Raw genomic sequence first — 24,486 nt, 5'->3', positions numbered from 1 at the left:
CTCTTACAAACCATCTTCAACAAGATTTTAAACCCAAGAATCCTTCAGTTTTATCAATGCGCAAAACTTTCATTATTCCTAATCGAGTTGAATGATTAACCAATTTTCTTGATTACAGTTCAAATAAATTAAAATATATTCAACTTTTAATTTTGATACTATGTAAATATTTTCAGCTCCTCTAAGAAGCTAACAAAGCCCACACCAGTTTGACCCATTTCTGGATATTAAAATACTTTTTGCAATTGTTTCTGGTTTTATACACAACTAAGATATTTTTTATGTAAAAACTCAAAGCTGAAACATGATTATGCAACACAACTTTATTGAAACTCTTGAAGCAACATGAATTTACAAACAAGAATACGGGAGCTTGTTAAACAAAAAGTCTTCTTTCTTTGAACCAAAATGACAGAAAAGAACCGAAGGGAAAGAAACTCCCATAATTTGGACCAGCAGTGGCAGGTGCATTTGTTAATAAAAAATATATATTTATATATAACTTATGGAATCTTTCAAGTTTACAGGACTGTTGGTACACACGGCTGGTGTGAACCAGTGATTGGGTTCACAGCTTACCTTGTGTTTTGAGCTTTAAATGATTTATTATTTCCAGATATCAAAGCTCGCATCACTTTGATTGAAGAGACAGAAAGTAAAAATACCACTGATAAGGAACAAAGAAATCAGAGCAAACATGAGATGGGGAAATGCATTCATGAATTTTAAATTTTTCAGTGTGGTGCAAATTTTTCAGTCACAGTCATTTTAAAAGGCCATTTCAGGATCGAATTGCTTGAGTGCTGCTTCGTGAAACTCCTCTGGGTCCTTGGCCAGCTCCTCGCTTGTAGTTCTGTTGGTAACCATCCTTGATCGGCGGCAAAGAATAGAGACATTTTAGAAACTTTTCTGACAGCACATTTTGTTTTCACAAAGCCAGCGGAGACTCAAAGCTTCTTTCATACCCTCTGATAATTCCCATTTGGATAATCGCGAGGTGTGTTGAACTGGGGCTGTCCATATCCGGAGTTGGGAGTGCTGGCGAAGGGAGGGCGATAACAGTCATAACCACCTGGAAAAACCCCCAAAGATTTCCATTTAGCTCCAGAACACTGATGGAAAAACATAAGATGTGAATCTGTTTGGAACATTTCTCCACTCTGGGAAGTATTTCTCACTATCTGTCAAGATATTTAGGTTGCAAGAGAGATTTCAGCAGCTAAAGGAGGAACTGCATTTTTCATCTTTAAGTTTTCAACCTGCCCATCATTGGACAAGCTGAATGCAGGGCTGCAATAATCCCTCGAATGATTTGATTAAAAATATCCTCAATATCTCATGTCTCAATTCTATTAATTCCTATGAATCTGTTGAGGAAAAAAACTATGTTTTTAGTAGGATTGAAACAATGAATTGAATTAATAGTGATTCATTATTCAAACAATCTACTAATGTGGTCATTGATTAATCGTTAACTGGAGTTTACAGACTCAAAAAATGTCCATTTGCAGAAAAAACTAAATCTTACCAAGTATTTTTGGTCTAGTTTCTAGTGCAAATATCTTAGTAAACTTGAAATAAGACAAAACTAACTTATGATTAACTTTTTGTAACAAGAAATAGGAGCTTGTTTTCAGTAATTAATTCCTTAACATTGATGAAAAAGTGCTTCTTCCATTGGCAGATCAACTTATAGCGAGACATTTTTCCCGTTAGGGCAGGGTAGGTAGGGTTAGGGTTAGAATTTGAAGCAGGTGAAACTAAAATGCCACCTGTGGAGTTCTGAGTAGAACATATTTATAGACAAAGGTTCTTTGTATCTTAAATGAGTGTGCTGATCTTTCAGCAAATGTTTTTGTGGTGTGAGGTCATCCCGGAGGTACATTCATGGCCGGGCTGAGGAGAACTGGGAACCAACTGATTACTAAAACCTGCAACTCCCAGACTGACTTTTACCACCCCCCCAAATTTCTTTAAAATATACTAGTACTGTATTTTTTTTCCTCCCACGGGTTCAGTTAATCAACTGATTACTAAATTAGTTGACGATTATTTCAGCAGTCGATTAATCAGGATTAATTGTTTCAGACGGGCGCTGACCTCTGAACCCGTTGGAGGCGCCTCTGTAGCCGTTGATCATGCCGCGGGCGTTTCTGGGCCCACCGCGGCTCATGCCTCTGCTGTTGTAGAAGGACTGAGCCTGCCTGCCGAAGCCCGGGCCCTGCTGAGGAGGCGGCTGGAGGCCCCCGGTCTGGTCCTGGGCGTGGAAGGCACCGACCACTGGAGCCGGGCATCAACGAAAACACGAGTCACACAGCCGTCGATGACGTCAGGAATGTAAAACCAAACTACTGAAGTAGTTACGCACCAGACTGTAGCTGCTCAGACTGAATCTCCGTCTGCTCCACAGAATGCTGCGACTGGCTGCTGAAAGCCGGGTTGTAGCTGTTCTGGTACTGGTTGGCCTGGTTCAGGGCCTCGGGCTCATTAGCTGGCGGGACTGGGGCATTAAGGTTGAACACCTAACGGGACAAACAAAGGCCACATTGAGGCGAAGCCAAAACCAGAGGAAAGCTCACGGGTTCACTAGCTGTGATGTAAAACACGCTCTTCATTCACTGGATGTAAAAGAAACCCACAAATACAGCAGAGAGCTTCACAGAGCAAGCAGAAGAGCTGTAAAACAATTAATCCAGATTACATGTAATCTCTGATCACATTCCTGGATGGAAAACAACATGGCATGAGAACAGTTAATGCAAACAAGCTAGCAGACATATTTTAGAATAAAACTAACACTTAAAATTTAAAACCTCCATAAATCTTAATCCAGACTCGACTTCTGGAAGCAAAATATTTCAAAAGCATTTTGTGACAACAAAATGACTTCATAGCTACAGGAAACAGTTTCAATACGCAGCATCTGATGAACGATTGCTGCAACATGAACCTTTTTCTTAACATGAACATGTCAAACTGATGTGGAAGGTAATTTTATTTATATACCACATTTTCAGCAACAAGGCAGTTCAAAGGGTTTTACATGAATTAGAAGGAAATACAAATGAAGCAACTAAAAGAAAGACAAAAACGTAAAAGTATAAAGCTAAATATTAGCTCCCCATATTTAATAAATAGTCTACTTATAAACTAATAATGGTTTCTCTGGATCTTCAGTTTGTTCTGGACTATTAAGGTATAAAACTAAATATTGGTGAAGTATAAAACTAGATGTTGGTTCCTGTCATTCTGGGTTGACTTCTAGGTTTGTATAAAGCTCCATGTTTGACTCTTGTTCTGGGTTAAGTAATAAACTAACAGAAGTTTCTCCAAGTTTTGCTCTGATATTAAGCTAACGTGCTAAACTTATTGGCAACAGAAAAAAGATGAACTACTGTCAAAGTAAGAAGTGAAGATAATCCACACACCAGTAATCTTATGTCTGTTGCCAAGGCAACAAGAGCTGTTTGTGAGCATAAAGTTCTTCAGGAAAGAAAATTATTTATTTCTCAGTGGTTTTCACGTTTTATGCGGTTGATGTTTGTGGTGTTAAAGCATTTAAGTTACCCGACTTTACATTTTGACATTTACATTAATGTAGTGCAGTTACACCCTGAAAACGTTTAGTTGAATATTTGCTATTGGAAATTTGTGGTTGTTTTTTTATTTTATTTCTGTTTTTAGGTTTAAAAGCAAAGAAAAACATCAAACATTTACAAAAGAAGATTGATACATTTTCTTCCATGGGATGTTGATGTTTGTGGAAAACGATGTAAACGAAAAGAGCACTTCGTTTCCAAAAAAAATGATGAGGGAAAAAATAAAAATACTGCTGATCTATGCCGTTCTATAGCAGAAATAAAATGCAGAATTTATTCCATGCATGCAAAAAAGCTTTCTTTTTTTTTTGCACGGAAATTAGATGTTTAACAAACATTTAAATTCTCCATTTGTTATATCTAAATTTCTTTTTTAATTCTGCACTTTTTTAAATAAATTTTTCAGAGCCTTTATGGAAGGTCCAAAGAGCCACTGGCTACAGACCTACAAGTCTTTTTTCTATGTTGTAGAGAAAGGACTTATGTAATTACCGCATGGTTCTGTACTGCAAACAATTGATGGGAGGAAAATGCCTCCAATGGAGGACCGAACTAGAGCAGAAACAATGACCTCTGTCTGAACGGTACGAGTTTGAGTGAATCAAACAACCGGGCTTGAGAAGATTAGCTTTTAAATCCCTCAGCACAGTGCTGGTTTTTTAGGTTTCCAAACTGCAGTGTATTTCCGATGTCGTCTTCTAAAAATCGTTCTTTATGAATCAAATCTTACCATCACTACTTTTGACTAAGATGAAATGTGGTTGGAAACATACAGTCGTCACTTTTGGAGACTTTCCACTCAACTCCAAGCTGCCGTTTGCTCACTTTTATTTTTCTCTCAACCATTTTTAAGAGAATGACCAGAAATTATCCTGAGCTGCAGGCATGAACGCCTTCAAAACTGATGAGGAATACTGCTCCTTGCATCACCTGGATATTTAAAACAAATCTGCTTTAAACATGATGGGAAAATAAAGATAACGCTGCAAAAAGAAAGAAAGAAAAAAAACCAGGCATCCATGTTTTCTCATCAAATGTGCACTCTGGCTTTTTGCTAAGTCTTAAAGTCGAATCTTTGGCTGCACTCAGGCCTCTGGTGAAAAGCCAATATGAGCCCCAGCAGCTACTGACATTATGTCATGCAGAACAATGCAGACAGACACACAAGAGAAGCATGAGTTTGCATTCTTTGCAGTATGAGACTGGTTTGGCGTTGAGACAGAGAAACAGGAAGTATCATCACGGCCTTACTGTTTGCATTGACTGGAATGGAGCTGCATTGACATTGATGCCACTGCTGTGAGGAGCTTTGGAAACAGGCTGAAAGACCTGCGTCTGAGAGGCAGGAGGGAGGGCAGTGGAGGGGGGAGGCTGTTCTGACGACAATGACATGGAGGTCTGTTGCAGAGGGAGACACAACACACATTACATTTAGGGTTGGGATGGATATGTATGCTGCTGAAAGGCTGAGGCTGCAGTTTTAGGACAGATTAGAGGTTTTATTTGTTGTTGTTGCTGCAAATGAGATTTTCACTTCATAAAGTATTAGTAAGACACAAGTCTTTTCCTTCTGTAAAATGTTTCTGCTAAAAAGCAACAAGTGAAAATGGACACCAGAGTGGTCAGACGCCGCTCTCTTGAAGGCAGAAAATTTGTTTCAACACTTTCTGCTCGTCCAGGTCATCAGATAAGGACAAAGCTATTCCAACCACGAGCTCCGCCATGACCATTTATTGATAAATTAGTCCATTATCTGCATCTTAAGACACTTTCCTGACAATGGTTTGCTAGAAATGGTTACAAAGTTAGTTCATTTTTTCCCCCACAGTAAAATTCAATAACTTTTTTTCAAGCATTTTCCAGGTAAGTTTTCAAACTTTTCCAGCACCAGAGTCTGAAGATAAAGCAATACAAACTAAAGAAGAGCTTCAATTCACTATTTTATTAAATCATTTATTACTATTGTTAATAGCATCTTTTGATAGTATTCTATTACTACAGCAGGGACATGGTAACTTAAAATATAATAAAAGTTTTATGTTTCGAAATGTTTCTCTTACACACCACCTATGCAACCAACTGGTCTGAAAAAGGTACAAAAAATCTCATTAAGTTTTCTGCCATTCAACAAAAATTATTTTGATAATTCTAACTGTCCTAAAACAAGACAAATTTGATCTGCTTTAACTTCAGACAGCGAGAAAAGTAAGTGATTTTTTCCAAAGTATAGGCTTTTAATCAAACGTTAGCTTCCTGTCAGATGCAATCTAATGTTTGCATCCAACAAACGATGCAATCTTGTTAGATTGCAGTGGATTTTTTTAAGGGTATCAGAGTAGAATGGGGTTAAATGTTCATGCACACTCTAGAAGCCAAGCATTGTTGTCACTTCACTGCTGTACCACATGCACTAGTTTGAGTTTTTTTTTTTTTACTCTATTAAAATAAAATACCCCCATATTTATTACCGTAACTTTACAAAATGTGAAGCAGTTCAAAGGGTCTGAATCCTTTACCAATCTTAAAAATGAATAAATAACTTGATAATTTCCGTGGGACTGACAGACGCCAGAGAAAAGCTGCTTCACCTGGATTGGGTCGATTGGTTCTGTTGAGGGTCGAGAATCCGGTGTGTGAGAGGTCTGGTACAACGGCGGCGGTGTCGGTGAGACGATGGGGACCTGAAGACAACACAGCCGTTTCATATCGCCGTCACTATGGCAACCCGCATGGTGCTCATGGGTAGCTACTCACTTGTGTGGGCTCAGGCTGGACAGGAACAGAAGTGGGTTGCGTTGGCCGGGACTCGGGGTGACCTGCAACGATCGCACGTTAATCAGACGCAACCGGATTTCCCCCGTTAAACCACAACGCGGCTTTTAATCGGGGCAAACGTACCTGGAGGACAAACCATCTGCGGTACGTCCAGAGGCTGAGCAGGTTTCATGGGCTGTGCCGACACGATGGCGGGATCGATGGGCTGTCCGTCAAACTCCAACATGGAGTCCTGGGCGCAGAAAAACTCAGCGATAACGTACGACAACGACGTCACACAGCAGCTGCGTTTCCATTGACCACTTCACTGCGCAATTTCACATTTTGAAAATAAATGCTATTAATGGAGAAACGGCTATTTAAAGTAAAAAATAGCATGAGGTGGATTTTTCTGGCCGGATTGAAATTGGTTTATTTCTCAAAACTGCAATGGAAACACGAGTCACACGATCAACAACTGGATGTTTCTACTGACGCAAACCATGAAGAACGACAGGAAGTAGTTAGAGGATGACATCACAGGATGCTTTCTATAAGTGAACACATTTATTCACATGTGACTAATTACTTAATGGATCAAATTCAAAAATACTTTGATCCCAAAGGGACATTAAATGTTGTTGTAATGGTGCGTTTTCTTGCGTTATGCTCATCATGAAAGTTTCCGACACTTAAAATTTTGCTGGGTGATAAATTGTCGAAGGTGCATCAGAATTACTCGAGCCGTTGTTTTCCATCGCCGGACTATTTGTTGGACTCGTCAAACGCTCCAAATGGCGCCGCGCTAGACACGTAAAACAACAAACCCTGGGCGCGCCTCCACATAGACTCTAAATGTAAACCAGGTGTGTAACGCGTTTGGTGTGAACGCAACTTTACTCATTAATTCAAAGTGTTATTAGAGGTAGTGATGGCTGTTGTAGTGGACAGTGTTTCAGCGAATCTGGAGAAGCCTCTGACTGAAGACAAAACAGTCTCATGAAAATAATCAAGGAAAAAGTATTTCCCTACAAAGGCAAATAGAAAAATATCTCAATGAACGTACAGAGCTACCCCAACGTCCTGCCGCCCTGAGCGGTTCTAGAATAAATTGTGTTTCTTTGACATTAGTGGAATATTAACAACATTTTGCGTATGTTTAAAGGAAACGCAGCTCCTGTTGCTCACCTGCATGAAGTTGTACGTTCCCTGCATCTGTGCCATCAGGTCCTGCACCACCTGCTTGCGGACCATGGGGTCAGTCGGGGGAACGGGAGACGCGAGGTTCATGGGGTGGGTCTCCAGAGCAACAGGTGGCGCTGTTGGCTGTACGGGCTGCTGCTGCTGCAAGGCACTGACGGCCTGAAAGAGTGATGAAATGTTTCATTAGCGAAAGCTGTTCTGAATTCACTTCCTCTGAGTGTTTCAGAGCAGAGGGATTTTACTCCAGACTCACAGCTTAGTTGGTGTAAAAGGAAACAGCAGTGATTAAAAAAAATATTCTGTTCTCATTAGCCTGTAAGATTATAAACAAACATTCCTAAATATGTGCTGCACAACACAATAATGTGTTACTTTTGCTCCAGGTTGTTTGATTCTCAAACTGTAACACACGAGTTCTGGGCTTCTTCTTCTCAGTAAATAAACTTTACTGAGTTTAATGCATTAAAATAATTTAAACAGAGAAATGTATTTCAACAGTTTATGGCTGACGGCTGTTGAAAAAGCCAAATTAGGGCTGGGAAATATCGATTTTATCGATTCGTCAACCTGCTAAAGGTCCGCCGTCTTGTTTGCAGGGATTTTAAAACTTTTAATTATCTGGGCTTTAAAATTCAGGTCAGCTCACAAAAAGGATGGTTGAAAAAAAAAAACGTTTTTGAAAGTATTTTAGGATATTTGTAAATTCTTTTTAAAAAAAGAAAGCAAGAAGTGATTAAAATTAGAAACTGACTTTGGTCTGAAAAAATTAGATTTTATTTATTTTCGCCCAGCCTGAACTCAAATTCATACATTTTTCTTCATCAATCTTTGTAGACCATAACCAGTTTATAACATACTTTTGTATTAAAACTGATCTTTTAGTTGCTCTTGTTTAATTCATTTTCTGATTAACTGAATTTCCTGTTTTCATTAGAAGCACAACTCTAAAACCACAGATAGTCTTGCATCAGATTCACTTTTTTAATGGACTTACTAAAAAAAAATCTCTATTTTAATTAGTTAAGTAGCATCTAGTTACTGAAAAGTGTTTTTCATGTCCAAATGATTCAAGTTTGGGCTACAGACAATAAAAGGAACGTTATAATAAATAAAGTCGCCTCTTCCTGCTGTGTTCGCCTGAAAACATGCAGCAGCAGATATTTCTACCAGAGCAGCTTCCTGCCACCACCAACGGCGATAAAACATCTAAAAAATGTCTTCTAGCCTCGTCGTCACAGAGGGAAGAAGATGTGGGAGAAAATAAACACCTGGAAATACTTCAGTGTTTTTAAAAACAAACAACAAAACTTCTAATGGGGCAAATCTTTATATAAAGTGCAGTGAGGTTGTATTTAAAAGACACCTGCATCCAGTATTAGCATAATATAACTAGGCCTGTCACAATGAACAGTAGATCAATTAATTGTGAGATAAATTAAAAGAAACTCAATAATTTTCATTTGCATGATTTATAAAAACGGATAAAAGTCGTCATTCTGCTGCTTTGGTCTCAGCTGGACCTTTTTTTGAAAGATAATTTTTACAAACAATTCATTTTATTTGTCGTTTCTGTCGTTTTCTTTATTTATGTTGGATATTTAAAATGTCCTCCAGCTCCAGTGTTTAAATGTTCATTAAAATGTAAAGATAATTGACCCTTGACGCTGCCATTATTACGATTATATTACTTGAAAACAATATTATCGTTTATCCAGGGACAATTTGTCGTCCAGCAAGATTTGTTATTGTGACAGACCTAAATATAACTCGTTAATGCTGAGCTACAAAACTCTTGTTGCTTCAAATCCGTCATTTAAATCAATTTTCCTCAAATTATTTTTACTAAGCAAAACTCCCTACTGTAAAAAATAAAGCGGCTCTGCTACACACCTCGGGTTCCCTGGTCCACTCATCCGCCTGCTCCTTTTCACTGCCGCTGTAAGAACTGTCTGGAATGAACTGTCTGTTTATGAACTGAAACAAAACAAAACATCAGTAAACATGTTTGGAAAGCATAAATAAAATACTTTTTTTTAAAAACTAATCTCACTTCTGTGGTTTCCACTGTGAGAGACTCTGTGAATTCCTCAGTGACTTCAGTTTCTGTCAAGTCAACGCAGAACGGTGAGCAGATTTCACTACTGGACGACTTAATCCTGAAAAATTATTTTTAGGAAGTCGCTACCTGGATCAGCTGTCTGCTCTTCTGCCTCTGACGACTCGGCGACTGGTGCCACTGCTGCCACTACAGCTGCCGGCTCTTCCTCCTCCTCTTCCTCACACACTCCGTTTTGGAGAGAGGCAGTCCGGTCAAAGTATCCGCTCAGCAGAACCTGGTCCAATATGTCTTTCAGTGCCTTGTCTAGAACAGGATTAACAGGGTCAGAATTAGAATTAAGATTCGTAGTAAACAAAGTTGCAGAAATTATTTCATAAGCTGTAAACCTTTACTAGTAAATCTGAATTTGGACTGAATTTTTAAGTTTAAGCCGTTTATATTTTACTACTGTTAAACATTCAGATCGTGTGACTCAGATCAACATTTTTACCAGCTTTGCACTGAGAAGTAGCTCCTATAATGAGCCCAGAGATGCACAGTTCCACCAGATGTTTGCGAATTGATGCTGGCTAGTCTGAAGGAGCTGAGTGGGGGAGTCACGGCGAATAACATTGTAACATGATGTACAGCTCAAAAAGTATATTTTACATGCTACTGCCCCTTTAAAGAAAGTCTTTATTACTTAACACCATAAAGGAAAATTAAGCAAATCACAACCTTAAAATCAAAAACCAGAATAATTTCAAATATGAAACCTTGACCAAAGACTTCTGCATACATGTAACATTTTTACACTTTACCCAGTTATTTCCTTTGCGGCTCTTCATGCAAAGCAGCGGCCTCTGTAATTTGACCCCTACTTCTCCAAATGACCCCTCAATGAGGCGAAAGGGACTGCCTGGAGTTACAGCAGGGAACTGGGTCACCGTCGTCCCAGCAGAGACCGGACCAGGGGAACCGCAGGCGACGGGGCCCCTGGCACCATGCCCTGCTGCTGAGTCAGGATCAGCCTGCGCCCGGAGCAGAATGCAGCAGCACCAAACCCGGGACCAAACCGCTGAGAGCGCAGGACGCTCACATCCGCTAAACCGGATCACTTCAGTCCAGTCGCTGCACACAGAGTGTTTTAACCAAAAACTCACTCATGGATGCACAAACTTTTAAACCAGCTACGCTCAGAAGCCTGAAACTGATCACTTGCAGTCGGCTACAACATGGTGAAAAGCGTCATGACGACGGCTGCACCAGCAGCCATCTGATGAAATAAAATGTCCTGCCAACTATTAGCACCAGCTGGACATCGAGTTGCATCAGTAATCATTAACAAAAGCAGTTTTGTCCATGTTTTCCAAGATAAATGCCAAAAAATTGTACTAATAAAAAACACGGCATTTGGTCAGCTTTACCTTATTATAATAAATGCATAAAGTTGAAAGTAGTTGAGATTTTTCAGTTGCATTTCCAACACAAAGCTTATCTGTAAATATGTTCCTGTAATGTACCATCATTTTTAAATTTGTATTATTCAAAGACAATAAAAAGGTAAATCTAGAACATGTTAATACTCCATCAGCATCGACCCAGACGCACAAAGGGACATTTTGTACTGTGAAAATATTTTATATATTTAGTCAGGAGATAACAGAAACTCTTTTTAAGCCCAATTTATATAAAGATAATGAAACCAAGTCTGTCACAATAAGCAATTATTGCCAAATAAATTAAAATGAGCTTGATCATTTAATTTGTGAGGTTTTTGTTTCTTTTTGATTTACTCTTTTATTTTGGATATTTAAAATGTCTCCCAGTTCCTTTACAAGATTTTGAGAGAGCAAACTTACATTATTATGCCATTATCAATATATTAATTGAAAATAGTCTCAAAACAATGTTATTGTTATCACAGTAATTTGTTATTTTGCCAGGAAAAGCAAATCTGGAGCTGATCCACACTTACATGTAGTTCCAACCACAGCCTTGTCCTTCCCTTCAAGCAGGTCCCAAAGGTGCACAGATGCTTCTTCGTACTGGTCAATCAACCTGCGAGCATCAGGGCTAACAGTCAGAATCTCTATGCTAAACGTAAAAAATAAAATTAGTTTTGCATCTCGGCGTCTTCCACCAACCTCACGGTCTGATCCCGTTCTGGTCCCACCAACTTGTAGAACTCATCAAACGTGGAAAGGTCTCCGTCGGTGAGGAGCGGCGAGCCTCCCACGCCCTGCTTCAGGTCCTGCCGCACCGCTTCGTCTCCCAGCCGGTCAAGGACAAACTGCAGCTCAAGGACGTTCTTGAGCCGCCGCTGCTCTGCCTCCTCTCGCTGCAGCTGCTCCCGCCGTGCAGACTTCTTCACCACCTTCTGGAGCTGAGGACGAGGAGGATCAGTTAGCAAAAACTGGAACGGACACAACTCTGAAAGAAGAAAAGGAAAAAAAAACACTCTTACATCTTGTCCCAACGTAATAAATGTCTTGTGCAACTCTCGGGCAAATTCCAAGTTGTTCATGACTTCTTGGTACTTGGAGAGAGCCTCCTAAGAACGTCAAAGAGAAACAAAAGGTTAAAAATGAGAAACGATTGTACAAATACTAAAACAATTAGAGAATGTTGCCCTTCTGTGTACATACCAGCTGGTCCTGGTTGAGACCTTCTCCCTTGTTCTTCCTGACTTTGTAATCATCCAGTTTGCTCTGCGATGACGAACCAACAACACAGCAGATGAAGTAGTTATAAACTTAACGCAAATGATGCTTTTTGTTCTGGATCATTCAGAATTTAAAAAGGATTCTCAACTGTTTAAAGCCTTTACCAACATTTAGTTTTATACTTCTAAATCAAGGTGAAAACTTCAGAGCAAGATCTAGAGAAACTCCTATTAGTTTATAAATTGTGGAGGATTTTTAGCATCAAAACACAATAAAGACTTAATTTTACTGTTGCGTCAACCTTCCAACCACTCAGGCCTCCTGTTTCAACTCTATTCAGCAGCCCAGATCCAACATTTAGTTTTCTACTTCATGACAAATGGAGCATTTTAAAGTGTAGTTTTTCTTTTATTATTGTTGTTTTTCTTCTAATTCATATCTGAACTGCCTTGCTGCTGAATAAATAAAACTTCTTCTTCTTCTTACCTTCTTCTTCTCCATGTTGCGGACCTTCTTGTCGATGACGCCCAGCACTTGCTTCAAGACCTCGGACTGGCCACAGCCGCCCATCGACCCTGGAGCGGATCCCACCTCTGGACTGGCGGATTGCACGGTCCTGTTTGCATTCATAGCTGAGGGCATCTAGACATACGACGAGAAAATACAACATGTGACGATGATAACAAAACATTTCACTCACAAAATGTGTCTCATCTGTTTCAGCAAATGTCTGGGGAGACAAAATCAACTGGAGCTGCTGTGAGAATAATAAGTACAATATAAATATTCACTGAATTTACATAAAACAGGTATTGTCTGTTGCTTTAATAAAAGTAAAACAATGTTTTCTACCACTACTAAAATACAAGATAATACTGATTGGTTTTACTGTGACTGTAATAGTAAACTAAATATAGAATAAATGAAAATAAATGTTCTTATTGTGGAGAATTGTATAATCGTTTACTATTTTATAGAGCTACAAGTAGAACAAGCTAATATTAGCCAGTTAGTGGAGCTATCTGCTCAGGTAGCAGCCCACAGAGCTTGTGAGTTTCCAACCATTGTCTTTAATTCTCATAGTAACAAATAATTTTGTTCACTTTCAGGGGTAAAAAGAAAGATCAGATCAATGTTGGAGAAAAAGGTTTTGAGGCATTAATTAGAACAATCTCGAAATTCCATCATTTTCTGATAAATTGTATACCGTTTCTGCTAAAAATGTTGCAGCAAGAATATTATCTTTTATATTATAGTCCTCTGGGGGAATAATTGTATAAAAAAAATCCATCAAGTCAGACTTACAAAACAAAAGCAAAATCACCACCCTTGGTGTTTTGTTTGCGATTACTCTTGATTAGCTTCTGTGGTTAGCTTCAGATGTTTTTAATGTGCTCTATAAGTCAACTTTGACAGCTAGAAAAGGCCTCATTGTTAACCTCTTCCATGAACGCAGCATCATTTTAAAATGTGCTTTACCTTCTACGTTATTACTCCTAATATTTCTCAGACTAATTTTATAAAGGCAGAGAAAATTAAAATTGCATTAAACTACAGAAGCTGTATAATAGTGTGGTTTTGTGAATGTAATATTTAAAATCTTACATTTTAAATACCAGAAACAGGCACATAAATACAGCACAAACTGAGGGATTTGGCTGCTAAGCTTTTATTGTAACCTCCAGTTTGCCAATACATTGACAAAGAAACTAACTGCATTTTCTTTTGGGGGACAAAAAGAAACTTTAGGTTATTGTGGGTGCAGGTGATTTTTCGTTGTGACATCAGCACTGTACAGATCAGGCAGGTTGGTGACTCGGGTTTAAATACCAGAACAGTTTCATGACTCGATGTTCTTTCTGTCAACACATTTCAAACGTTAGCCTGAACGTTCTTCTTACATAAACAAGAGATCAAGCAGATACTTAACAATGAGAACATAATGGACGTTTTCCAGTTGATTTGAAGTGTCAATAATGTGGGAAAAAATTCTAATCAACATAACACACTATTTACTAACCATCTCTGTCGCTTCTCTATTTGTATTGTACTCCGATAACACGATTCTGTTTGAACATTTTAAAGGAAATTGATTTGTCCAGATTGAACATTTATGAAGATGGTGCTAAACTACGCATTTAAAGCAGCACCTTAAGAGGAACACTGCTTCCGAAAGTAACTGTTATAGGACTTGACGATTCAATCAAGGAAAAACGACCATACTCAAGTTGATATATGTTAAGTATTAGCTTAGATGTATGGAATATATAGTTTCGTAACACAGGAACTGCTCCTGCTAATCAGACGATATCTGTAGCAACCTGGTAACTTTCGATTCAACGGTTTAGTATGAACAGACGTCTGGAAATTACATAATAACATGGTATAAACGTATAATTCCGTCAAAACGCGCCGTAATTATCTCAACAGTGCGGTCAAGCCGCCTGCTTTTGCCTCGTTTCGGTAAAAATGGCCCTGGCCGCACCACCGTTAGCACACAGCGAAGACTTAGCATTAGCTCGCCTGGCTGATGTTAACACCAACGCGTGTTGACCACCAGCTGGTCGGGAACCTCTTTTCCTCGACAGCCCGACTCCCGATTCACCCACCTTGTTGTTATATATCCTCGGGGAAGCTTGATAGCTTAATTTAGGTAAAAGGCCAAGTTGTTATTGTTGTTGTGTTGCTTTTTATTTTTCTGTTTCACTCTAATGTGGGATCCGCCCGGCCGGCCTCACCGACAACTGAGACGGTTAGAAAGGAGCAGAAACTCTTTATAAAGACCGAGGTTCCTCTTTAGCTCTTCAAGATATGCCTGAATAAATACGGCAAAATTAAAACAAGGTACGAAAAAATATTAATGAATCATAATAGTTCGCATACTCATGATGGAAAATAATCAATTTATTGTTTAAAACAATAAATTGTTTTAGATGGTAACTGATTAGTTACCATCTAAAGGACAGGTACATTTTTATTTGTGGACAGGCACAACTTTCAACATACTCGTCAAAAAATCTGCACAATCATTAGCTTTGATTAGGCTGTATAGTTTCCTGTAGGAATAGGCATTTCATATGCCTATTAAATATTTCTTACTTCATACGTTTTACAATGTAGATTTTTTTTAATGTGTTATATTTTATAGGTGTTTATTTGATTAGGTTTATATTATGCTATATAATTATGTTATATGACATTGTTATTTTGGTATAAAACTATATAATACTGATGACAGTATTAAGTGCACTTTTTAACTTGTGTATATATATTTTTTTTCAAAAAATAGAGCATAGTTTTAAAAACTGCAGTCAAAGTTCACGTGAATATTAATAACATTTGCTTTGGTTATTTGCTTATTGGGTAAAACTTTTCATTTCAGCAAGTAGATTAAATAATAATTTCTCATGTAAATATCAACAAATTATTTTAAAATTTCATTTCATTTCATTTTAAACTTTTGACATCTACTTTCACATAAAGCCTTGATATAACAGTAGATGGCAGTGAAGCACATCAATAAGAAAGGAAACATGAAGGCGAGGTTCAAATTGAAACTTGGCTTGTACAAATATCCACCAATATTGTTTTTGCTTGTTTTAGTTTTATTTAAAATTTTATTGGACTGAGTTTACAAAGCAGATTAAAAAATACTCATCAACGTTAAGAAAAGAACCAATACTAATGTTAAATGTTTATTGTGAGGTCCTCTTGTGTCATTTTTATGAAACTACACTTTTATTACATCCATTTTCAAAGAGAAATAAATGTGCCTGAGGCATTTTTGAAAGAATGTTGTTTTGCCAAATACAGGAAGCAGTTAACATGGCTGCACAGCTATTTGATTGCATTGTTCCATGGAAAGTGTTTTCTTTCAGGGATAATACTGATTAGGGGAGGCACCCAAGGCCAAGAGAAGCTCCCTTTCAGCGAGTGACTCATTTCCTGCCAGGCTGCAGCATTTCAGTCGAGCAACAGCTCAGTCAAACACCCCAGGGTGGCTCCTTCCTCAGGCCCCTGACCTTTAAAGCCAACGTTGTCAGGACAAAAAACAAAGCTGTCCAGACTGCACATTTTGATGAACAAGAAAACATTTTTACAATTTTGTCAGTTCAGGAAGGGCACTGAAAGAGCAGCCGGTTACTATCACACTTCAATCCAGACAGGAAGCCGTTGGTTTTGTTAATGCTGTAACAGAGTTCATGCTGTGAAAGACAGGGATAAAAACAACGTCCTAATCAACTCCGTTTTGAGTGAAAATTTGGATGGAGATGGATATACACTGTGAATTCTCCAAAAATGTTAAATATAAGAGTTTTACTTTAGATTTCAAATTGTGGAACTTATAAAAATTCTTCTGTTTTTATGTAAGTTTAGTTAACAGGAAGGAGGACATGATGACGTCACTTCCAACACGATCATTCTTTTTAAAGTAGCACTTTAAAAAATATATCTCCATTTCAAACAAATTACGATGTGAATGTCGAGCCTGCGGTAAGATGAAGTTTCTTTCTGGTGACCTTTTGGAAGCTTTTTGCTGAAGATAAGGCTTTTATCGCTCAGTGACATCCAGTTGAAGCTTTAAGGTTGTTCTATCATGCAGGCGCATCTGGACTTCGCCTGTCCAACTGTGAAATGATGACAAGGTGCCATCGTGCATGTTGGGGGGTAGGAAGTGATTGCAATAGAGCCGCCACCCCCCAGGAAAGCATCCTCTCTGCATGCCAGTTGCACATCCTTTTCACAGTCAACTATACAGGAAGTGCTGGATGATTTGTGTCTTGCCTGCTCTCACTTTCACTCTGTTTCTTCTTTTTTTTGTCTTCCAGCTCTCCAATGGTGAATCACAGTTGAAAAACCACATAATTTAGTCTGGAATATAAGTGTATTGTCTCACAGAAAACATAAAAACATGTGTCAGAGGAGTGAAAAAACAAAAACAAAGTCAAACTTCACACAGGAAGGTGAAGGACACAGGAAGTGGGATGAAAACGAAACGCTATGATGTGTTAAATCCAACAGATAAAATCAAAAAGCAAACTGAGCAAGACAGAAAGCAGAAGAAATGTAAACCCAGATGATGAAAGTAAAAGAAAAGTTGTAACTTATATGTATGTAATGGTGGAACATCACTGTAATGTAAATCTGTTGGGCCTCACATTAATTTCTGACAAGACATTAAAAAAGAAAAGAAGTCGTCACTGGATTTTATTTAGGGGTATTAGATTCAAAAGGCATGTCACAGTTTTCAAAATGTTTTTTATAAAATTGGTAAAGGGATGTATAATATTTCTTTCATTTAATTGTTGGCTTATGTCATCATTTTTACGTAACTTAGTCAGCTGTGCAGTTTGCTGAGATGATTTATCAGTCATATTTAAGACTCTTAAAGGAACAAAGTTTGAACAACAAACTCCTCCATGACCCGTCCGCTGAGATGCCGTGTTATACAAACAGCGGACGAATCTGCGAAAACCGTTTTTCTATTTGAGGGATTTGTAGTCTGGAGTTTTATCCCCGTCAAGCCGCTGTGCTTTCTGCAGCTGGCACCCGGCCGCGCCGCGCTCACCTTGCTTCTGGGTTTTGGTGTGTGTCCAGTCAGCCTACACAATCCAGCAGCAGGGCAGCCTGGAGAAGCTTTCAGCCTACATCTCGAGTTTATACCTTCGATCCCTCCCTGCTCTGCTTCTGGCCGCTGGAGCCGAGTTGCTTTATCTCTCTTCCCAGCCCAACTGCTGTCTGCGTCCGTCCCTCCTGCAGGCAGCCCTGAAGCGCTGGCAGCAGATAAGAGGAAGGCCCACTGGAGCTCCGGTTTGAAAAGGAAAGTGTGGAAGGACACAGCCAAAAATATAGATTTGTTTAGGAAAGATTCTAGGAGATCATTTTTCAGAATATGTTACAACATAATGCTGCCTTATATTACAAGTTTAAACCCCAGGAAAGGGAAAGACTCATTAAAACGCTCTGTTCCCTCCTGGTTATCCTGTTTCTCTGATGAACATGAAAGGCAGCACTGCCAAAACACTAAATCTTACTTTTGGTCTAGTTTCTGTTCAAGTTCTCTGAAACAACACAAAATTATTTTACAAGTAACTTTTAAGCAAGATATAGGAGCTTGTTATATTGATGAAAGTACTTGCCCCATTGGCAGATTACTCCGCTTTTAACAAGACATTTTTCCCATAAGTGAAATAATCTGTCAATGGAACAAGTAATTTTTCATCAATATTAAATTATGGACTTAAAATAGCCTCATTTCCTTGCTGAAATGTTACTTGTAAGTTAGTTTTGTCTCATTTCAAGTGAACTAATATATTTGCACTAGAAACTAGACCAAAAATACTTGGTGAGATTTTGAATCTATAATAGTGAATTGATACTTTAATGCGTTTTGGATCATTAGCATGTTGAACAACCCCTAATGAAAATCCATTTCTGTTAGCCTGGTTGGTTTTTTTTAATGTAAAACGTTCTGGTATTTTAAGTAGTTTTTGATGCCATGAACTCTAACAAGGTTCCCAGTGACTGAGAAGAGATCAGACCGTCACACATATTTTAATATCAATCAATCAATGTGGATAAAAATCATTCAGCAGAAAACATATGTAATTAAATTTGGTATTTAAAAAATTAAGTAGGGATGCACGATTTCTGGTTGGGTGTCAAAATGGTGAAATATATTGGTAAATATCTGCTATCGGCCCTAACAGCAATACTGATATTAGATATTGATATTGGCCCAAATTATCATTGCATCCCTAAAATTAAGTATTTATAACTTTGGATTCTGTAAATGTAGAAATTCCTCATAATTAAGGAAGGTAAATGGATGAAAAATAATCATATTACTTTAAATTTTTAAAAAATAAGTCTGAGAGGAAATTTATTGTAAGCCAATAATTTCATAATAAATCGCAAACGTCACAATTTGGTTAAGTCTAAGCTCCTCTATTTACTCTTTTCGTTTCATCTTGACTCTGCTCGATGACTCAAGGGGGGTAACACAGTGGTGTTGAGCTAATGATACCAGCCCAGGCTTTATCTTGTGAGCCATCAGCTCTTCTGGAGGCGAACTTTCTAATGAACTCATTAGTTTCAGTCACGACGCAGCTGCGCGGCTGCCGGGGCCGCCGCCTGCCCTGCGCGCCGTTTTTAGCTGTCGCTTTAAGACCCATTTCCCCCTATTGTCAAAGCGGTCGTGAACAGGAAGAGGCGAGAGGGGCGGGGGAGCGGGTCCGACGTTATTTAAACACGCCGTGCAAGGAGGCATGCCAGGGGCTACATGTGGAGAGCAGATCTGCGGTCGATCCGCAGGAGTTGCCCGCTGATCGGATCGGATTCTCGGCGTGTTGGCCGTCAGTGAAGCCGCCGCAGGACAGGAAGGCATGGAGGTGTCACCGCGGGTTATCGCCTCAGGAAACGATGACAGCGTCCTCCATCAGGGCTTAGCTGCTTGAAGGAAAACATCATCTGCGACCGATTTGTGTCGCAGATGATTTTGATTTTTGCTTATTTCAGACGAAGAAAAGAAAAACAAACCTACATATTAGAGAGCAGGAGCAGGTGCAGTGCGCCCGCCTGCAGGTTGTGGACTCAGATCTGAAGCTTCTGCAAGAATGGCATCTACTATAGAGAGGAAAACACTGGAGGCCAATGAGTGAGTACATGCTTTATGATTTACAATCACATTATCTGCGACGCATTGTGTAGAAATTCAAAAATAACATCAAAACTACCCGAACAACTAAACACGGCTTTAGCAAGAGGACAGCTCTCTATTACACAGTAATAATCAGGTCGATGTCAAGGAGTTTAAGGATCAATATTATTTTAATCAAAGACTCCAGTTTTCAATCAATCAAGTTTAGTACATTTCAGCAACATGGCAGTTTAAAGTTCCATCACAAAAACACAAAAATCAACAACTGAAGCATTACATTTTGTCAAGTGCCATCGCTACACATCAGAATGTTGATTATTGTTTCATTTATGTTTCAAAAGCAACCCTAAACAGGTCGGTTTTTAGTCTGAATTTCCTTTTTTCCTGGAATTTAACACAATATTTTTTTAGTTAACGTAGTCACACATGACCTGTAGCAGCTTACGGTACTAACAGCTACAATCTTAAATAAAGAATATAGAAGAATGTTATTTTGCGAGTTCAAAATGGCATAAACCAATGTAATAAGCACATTCAGATCAACAAATCTTATAATCTTGTATTCCTCTGAAAACATTTACAGTCAGGGCCAGTGCAAGCCTTTTTGGGACCCTATGAAGATTTTAATTTAGCTCCCACCAGAGGCTTCCTCATTTAATCTGCTTTATGTGTGTAATGTCCCTGCTATCATTAGCGAAATTTGTAATTAGCATACATCATACTGATTTTATTATAGCTACTGATGAAAACCTTACAGGAGTAGCAACTAAAAGTAATTCATTTGCATTTTGAAAAACAGAGTTGTGCCACATTATTTTAGCTATTTGAATGTAACAGACACTGACTTTACAGTAAACAGGTTAACAAATTCAATATTTTATATTTCCCCAGCAGTGGAGTTAATAAAAATGAGTTAGAAATCAATTTTCATATGTAATAGCATTTAGTTAGTATTATTACATGTTACTTTGAAAAACTATGTATTTTTATCATGCTGGCTTGGTGCTCTTGAGGGCCCTCTGGTGGTGTGGGTGGTCCTTTGCAGCTGCTTAATTTGCATATTCAGGTTTTATTTTTGTGCTGTAGTTTCTCAACTCGAATTAAAAAGGTTATTAAACTTGTTATTAAAGTATAAATAATGGCAAGTCATTTATAATCGCAAGTCATTTATTTCCTAAAATAATGGCAAGTCATTTATTTCCAAAAGTGATTATTTTAGCAAAAAGAAATACCCATCTTTCTCATATAGCAAAAACAATTTAAGCCATAAAATACTTTAATAACATGTTAAGATAAAAAGAAACAAAAACACAACAAAACTAATTTGTGTAATAAAAAAAATTAACACTTCAGAGGAAAATCAAAGCAAAACCTTTTTAATTCGAGTTGAGAAACTACACCACAAAAATAAAACCTGAAATTAAAAAATCAATCTTATCACACTAGTATTGCTCCGATACTGACTTGGCCCCGATATTATTGATATTTTGAATCGATCTGCTCACCTCTGTATGAAGAAAAAACCCAACCATTTTCTAACTGGTTATTAATTTCGGGTTCAGGGAGCCGGTGGACGAGGTCCTCCAGATGCCGCCGTCGCTGCTGACGTGCGGCGGCTGCCAGCAGAGCATCGGCGACCGGTTCTTCCTGAAGGCCATCGAGCAGTACTGGCACGAAGACTGCCTGAGCTGCGACCTGTGCGGCTGTCGGCTGGGAGAGGTCGGCCGCAGGCTCTACTACAAGCTGGGAAGGAAATTATGTCGGAGGGATTATCTCAGGTGACGACGGCGTGATGTTTTGCTCGTTTCTATGGAAACGTGTCAAAATAGTGTTGCAGAAAAGCATTGATACACAGAATCACAATTCTTTATCCTGAGAAGTCTGAATCGATTCAAAAATCACATTTTACGTCCACACTGCCACCGTGATTTATTTATTTTGAATAAATCTTTGATATTTTTTTAAGTTTAGCAGCTTAGCTAACCTAATAATTTCAGTTATAAGATTTTATGCACAAACCTACTTATGTTTAAACATAAACTAAAGCGATTTTATACAGAATTGTTTTAAATAAATTGTTTTCCTTTCGTCAGTCATCATTTAAACAGAATCTCTGAATTGGTTTCCGAATCGAAAATAATTTCTGAATCGAATCACCAGACCCGGGGTGTCCAAACTTTTTGTCACACGCCACAATCAACGAATCAAGAAAAAAGCTAAAATTATTATTTTTTTTAAATAGGAAAGAGACATTACTAATCATAATTACAAAACATAGCAAGGATTTTTCACTTTTGTTGTATTAAATGAAAGGAACCAATTTTTCAAATTCCTTTAGGATTGGTTGAACAAATTTATTCTCAGTTATAAGAACAGGATTTGGATCATTTACTTTGAAAATGCTTGATATGTTTAGCCAAGTTTAATAAATTAAATTAAAGTTTATTTGGGTGCAGTAAAGTCCAGAAGGCTTTTCAGTAAAAGTTTACAGATAAATATCCATCCATCTTCTTTACACCCTTGTCCCTCAGTGGGGTCAGGAGGTGCTGGTGCCTCTCCAGCTAACGTTCCGGGCGAGAGCCAGGGTACAACCTGGACAGGTCGCCAATATGTCACAGGGCAACACAGAGACAAACAACCATGCACACACACTCACGGGCAATTTGGAGAGGCCAATTAACCTAACATGTTTTTGGACTGTGGGAGGAAACCGGAGAACCCAGAGAAAACCCACACATGCACAGGGAGAACATGCAAACTCCATGCAGAAGTGTCCAGGCTGGGAATTGAACCCAGAACCTTCTTGCTGCAAGGCAACAGCTCTACCAACTGCGCCACTGTGCAGCCTACGGATAGACATGGTTCTACTTATTATAAAGTTTGATCATATAAAGATGAATAATATGTGTTGTAATTAATGTTTTCTATTGCAATACAAATTTGTATAATTCTTGAACAGCCAGAAACAATCACTGAGAGAATTGAAAGATGTGACTGATCCGAACACCGACTGAATGAAAGTTGTCTTTTTTCTGCACCAACATGCTGATTCTGCCTCTTCCTCCCAGGCTCTTCGGTCAGGACGGACTCTGCGCCTCCTGCGAAAAGAGGATCCGGGCGTTTGAGATGACGATGCGCGTGCGGGACAAGGTTTACCACCTCGAGTGCTTCAAGTGCGCCGCCTGCCAGAAGCACTTCTGTGTTGGGGATCGCTACCTTCTCATCAACTCAGACATTGTGTGTGAGCAGGACATCTTTGAGTGGACCAAGCTCAACAACAGCAGCGTGATCTAGGGCGATTTCTGAGGGACTTTTCTGGCTGTTTTGATGAACAAACGTCTTCAGACCTGAAGAAAGGAAGGCATGTTCATGCAATAAGCCTGGAATCAAAGGAGGAGAGAATGTCCATTGTCCATTGAGACAATGCCATCTCAGTGTTTCTGCATGCAAACCTGCACTTATGATCAAATGGTTTATAATCCAAAGCTTCCTTCTTGAAAGAAAAAAAATTAAAGACTGAACATGTTTAAATTTGTTATACACTGGAATTTCTAATGATATAAATGAACAAAGGAGCAAAATGTCTTGGGTATGTTTAGACATCAGACTTCCTGCTGAGTAAGCTTCCTTTTACTGATTTTGTATTTTTAAGTCTTAATCATATGATCTTAATTCTTTTGCCTGTGGAAAAAAAAAATCTTATAAATGTACTGCAATAATTAATCGTAGTTAAAATGTTATTTAAGTTGACACTGAAATTCTTATTTTCTAACTGGAAAACAATCAAGGATGTTTGTTTAAAGGTTGAACTGTGGCGCCCTCTTGTGGCAATACTTGTTTTACAGCTTGTTCATATAAAATCTTTTAAGAAACTTTTGTAATTTCGCTAAAATCCTGAACTTTCGATATTAACTGATCAGTATGTTTAATAAATGACAATTTGAAGTAAAAAAAACATTTCTTTAATTTAAATGTGTGTCTGGAGAGGTTTAAAGAAACTGAAAAATATGGAGGTCCCTTACAATGCAACTACATCTTCACCTTTCTGAAAACAAACCCAGGAAAAATACATACTGTTCCTACAAATTATTATTACTGCTTATTTAGAGTCAAAAGTAACATATAGTAATCCTATTGTCACATTTTTAATAAAACAAAAACATTTATTGGCGGTCTAGATGAGCGTTATTTTATAAAAGCAGGATTTCCAGATTTTTAACGGGAACTTGTATTATATGCAGGAACATCTGAGTTTAACATGAAAAATGATAAAAACAACACAAACAGGATTTAGTAACAAAACAGCCCAAAACCAGGGAACGTATCTCTTCAACAAACTGCAGATTTAGTGAAAACAGAATTATTGTTTAAACAAAACAAAAGAATAAGTTTAAAATTACCATAGGATGTAATTAAAAAGAAGAGAAAAAGTTAAGTAACTTAAAGTCAAGTTGAGTATTTAGGGAATTTTTAAAACATTTAATGAATATTTTTGCACCATTTTACAGTAAATTTGTGAGATGATTGGAGTGGTTAATTGAGTTCAGGATAAACAGACAAAATTTA

The 24,486-nt window shown here is 38.2% G+C and overlaps 2 protein-coding genes across 3 annotated transcripts; one reads left to right on the top strand and one right to left on the bottom strand.

Annotated features, from left to right (window-relative positions):
• Nucleotides 1-308: 308 nt before the first annotated feature.
• Nucleotides 309-15,040, bottom strand: caprin1b (cell cycle associated protein 1b). 2 transcript variants are annotated; one of them, XM_014983782.2, is made up of 18 exons: nucleotides 14,870-15,040; nucleotides 12,747-12,902; nucleotides 12,243-12,305; nucleotides 12,062-12,148; nucleotides 11,742-11,980; nucleotides 11,573-11,655; nucleotides 9,742-9,918; nucleotides 9,607-9,659; nucleotides 9,447-9,530; nucleotides 7,542-7,715; nucleotides 6,498-6,606; nucleotides 6,354-6,415; nucleotides 6,188-6,280; nucleotides 4,851-4,997; nucleotides 2,369-2,522; nucleotides 2,101-2,280; nucleotides 966-1,072; nucleotides 309-868 (listed from the first exon to the last, which is right to left on the bottom strand). In XM_014983782.2, exons 2-18 carry the CDS (start codon nucleotides 12,900-12,902, stop codon nucleotides 782-784), a joined length of 2,055 nt encoding a protein of 684 aa, XP_014839268.2. In that variant the 5' UTR covers nucleotides 14,870-15,040; the 3' UTR covers nucleotides 309-781. The 2 variants fall into 2 exon arrangements, with proteins under 2 accessions (XP_014839268.2, XP_014839270.2); XM_014983784.2 differs by lacking the exon at nucleotides 4,851-4,997.
• Nucleotides 15,041-19,349: 4,309 nt separating this feature from the next.
• lmo2 (LIM domain only 2 (rhombotin-like 1)) lies at nucleotides 19,350-23,875 on the top strand. Its single transcript, XM_014983786.2, has 3 exons — nucleotides 19,350-19,917; nucleotides 21,483-21,698; nucleotides 22,989-23,875. The coding sequence occupies exons 1-3, from the start codon at nucleotides 19,877-19,879 to the stop codon at nucleotides 23,212-23,214; spliced, it is 483 nt and encodes a 160-aa protein (XP_014839272.1). The 5' UTR covers nucleotides 19,350-19,876; the 3' UTR covers nucleotides 23,215-23,875.
• Nucleotides 23,876-24,486: the final 611 nt, after the last annotated feature.

The sequence above is a fragment of the Poecilia mexicana genome, unplaced genomic scaffold (assembly GCF_051168715.1).
Source record: "Poecilia mexicana isolate PSO_F unplaced genomic scaffold, ASM5116871v1 scaffold_6, whole genome shotgun sequence".
Lineage (NCBI taxonomy): Eukaryota > Metazoa > Chordata > Actinopteri > Cyprinodontiformes > Poeciliidae > Poecilia > Poecilia mexicana.
This window is presented reverse-complemented; position numbering and strand designations above follow the sequence as displayed.

Excerpts from the sequence above, each read along its gene's own strand:
- caprin1b (XM_014983782.2), bottom strand. The coding sequence starts at position 12,902 with ATGCCCTCAGCTATGAATGCAAACAGGACCGTGCAATCCGCCAGTCCA. Across the intron at positions 12,149-12,242 it reads GTCTCAACCAGGACCAGCTG|GAGGCTCTCTCCAAGTACCA; the intron begins GTATGTACACAG and ends TGACGTTCTTAG. Across the intron at positions 9,919-11,572 it reads GGCTGTGGTTGGAACTACAT|ACAAGGCACTGAAAGACATA; the intron begins GTAAGTGTGGAT and ends ATCCTGTTCTAG.
- lmo2 (XM_014983786.2), top strand. The coding sequence starts at position 19,877 with ATGGCATCTACTATAGAGAGGAAAACACTGGAGGCCAATGA. Across the intron at positions 19,918-21,482 it reads AAAACACTGGAGGCCAATGA|GGAGCCGGTGGACGAGGTCC; the intron begins GTGAGTACATGC and ends TTTCGGGTTCAG. Across the intron at positions 21,699-22,988 it reads TGTCGGAGGGATTATCTCAG|GCTCTTCGGTCAGGACGGAC; the intron begins GTGACGACGGCG and ends TCTTCCTCCCAG.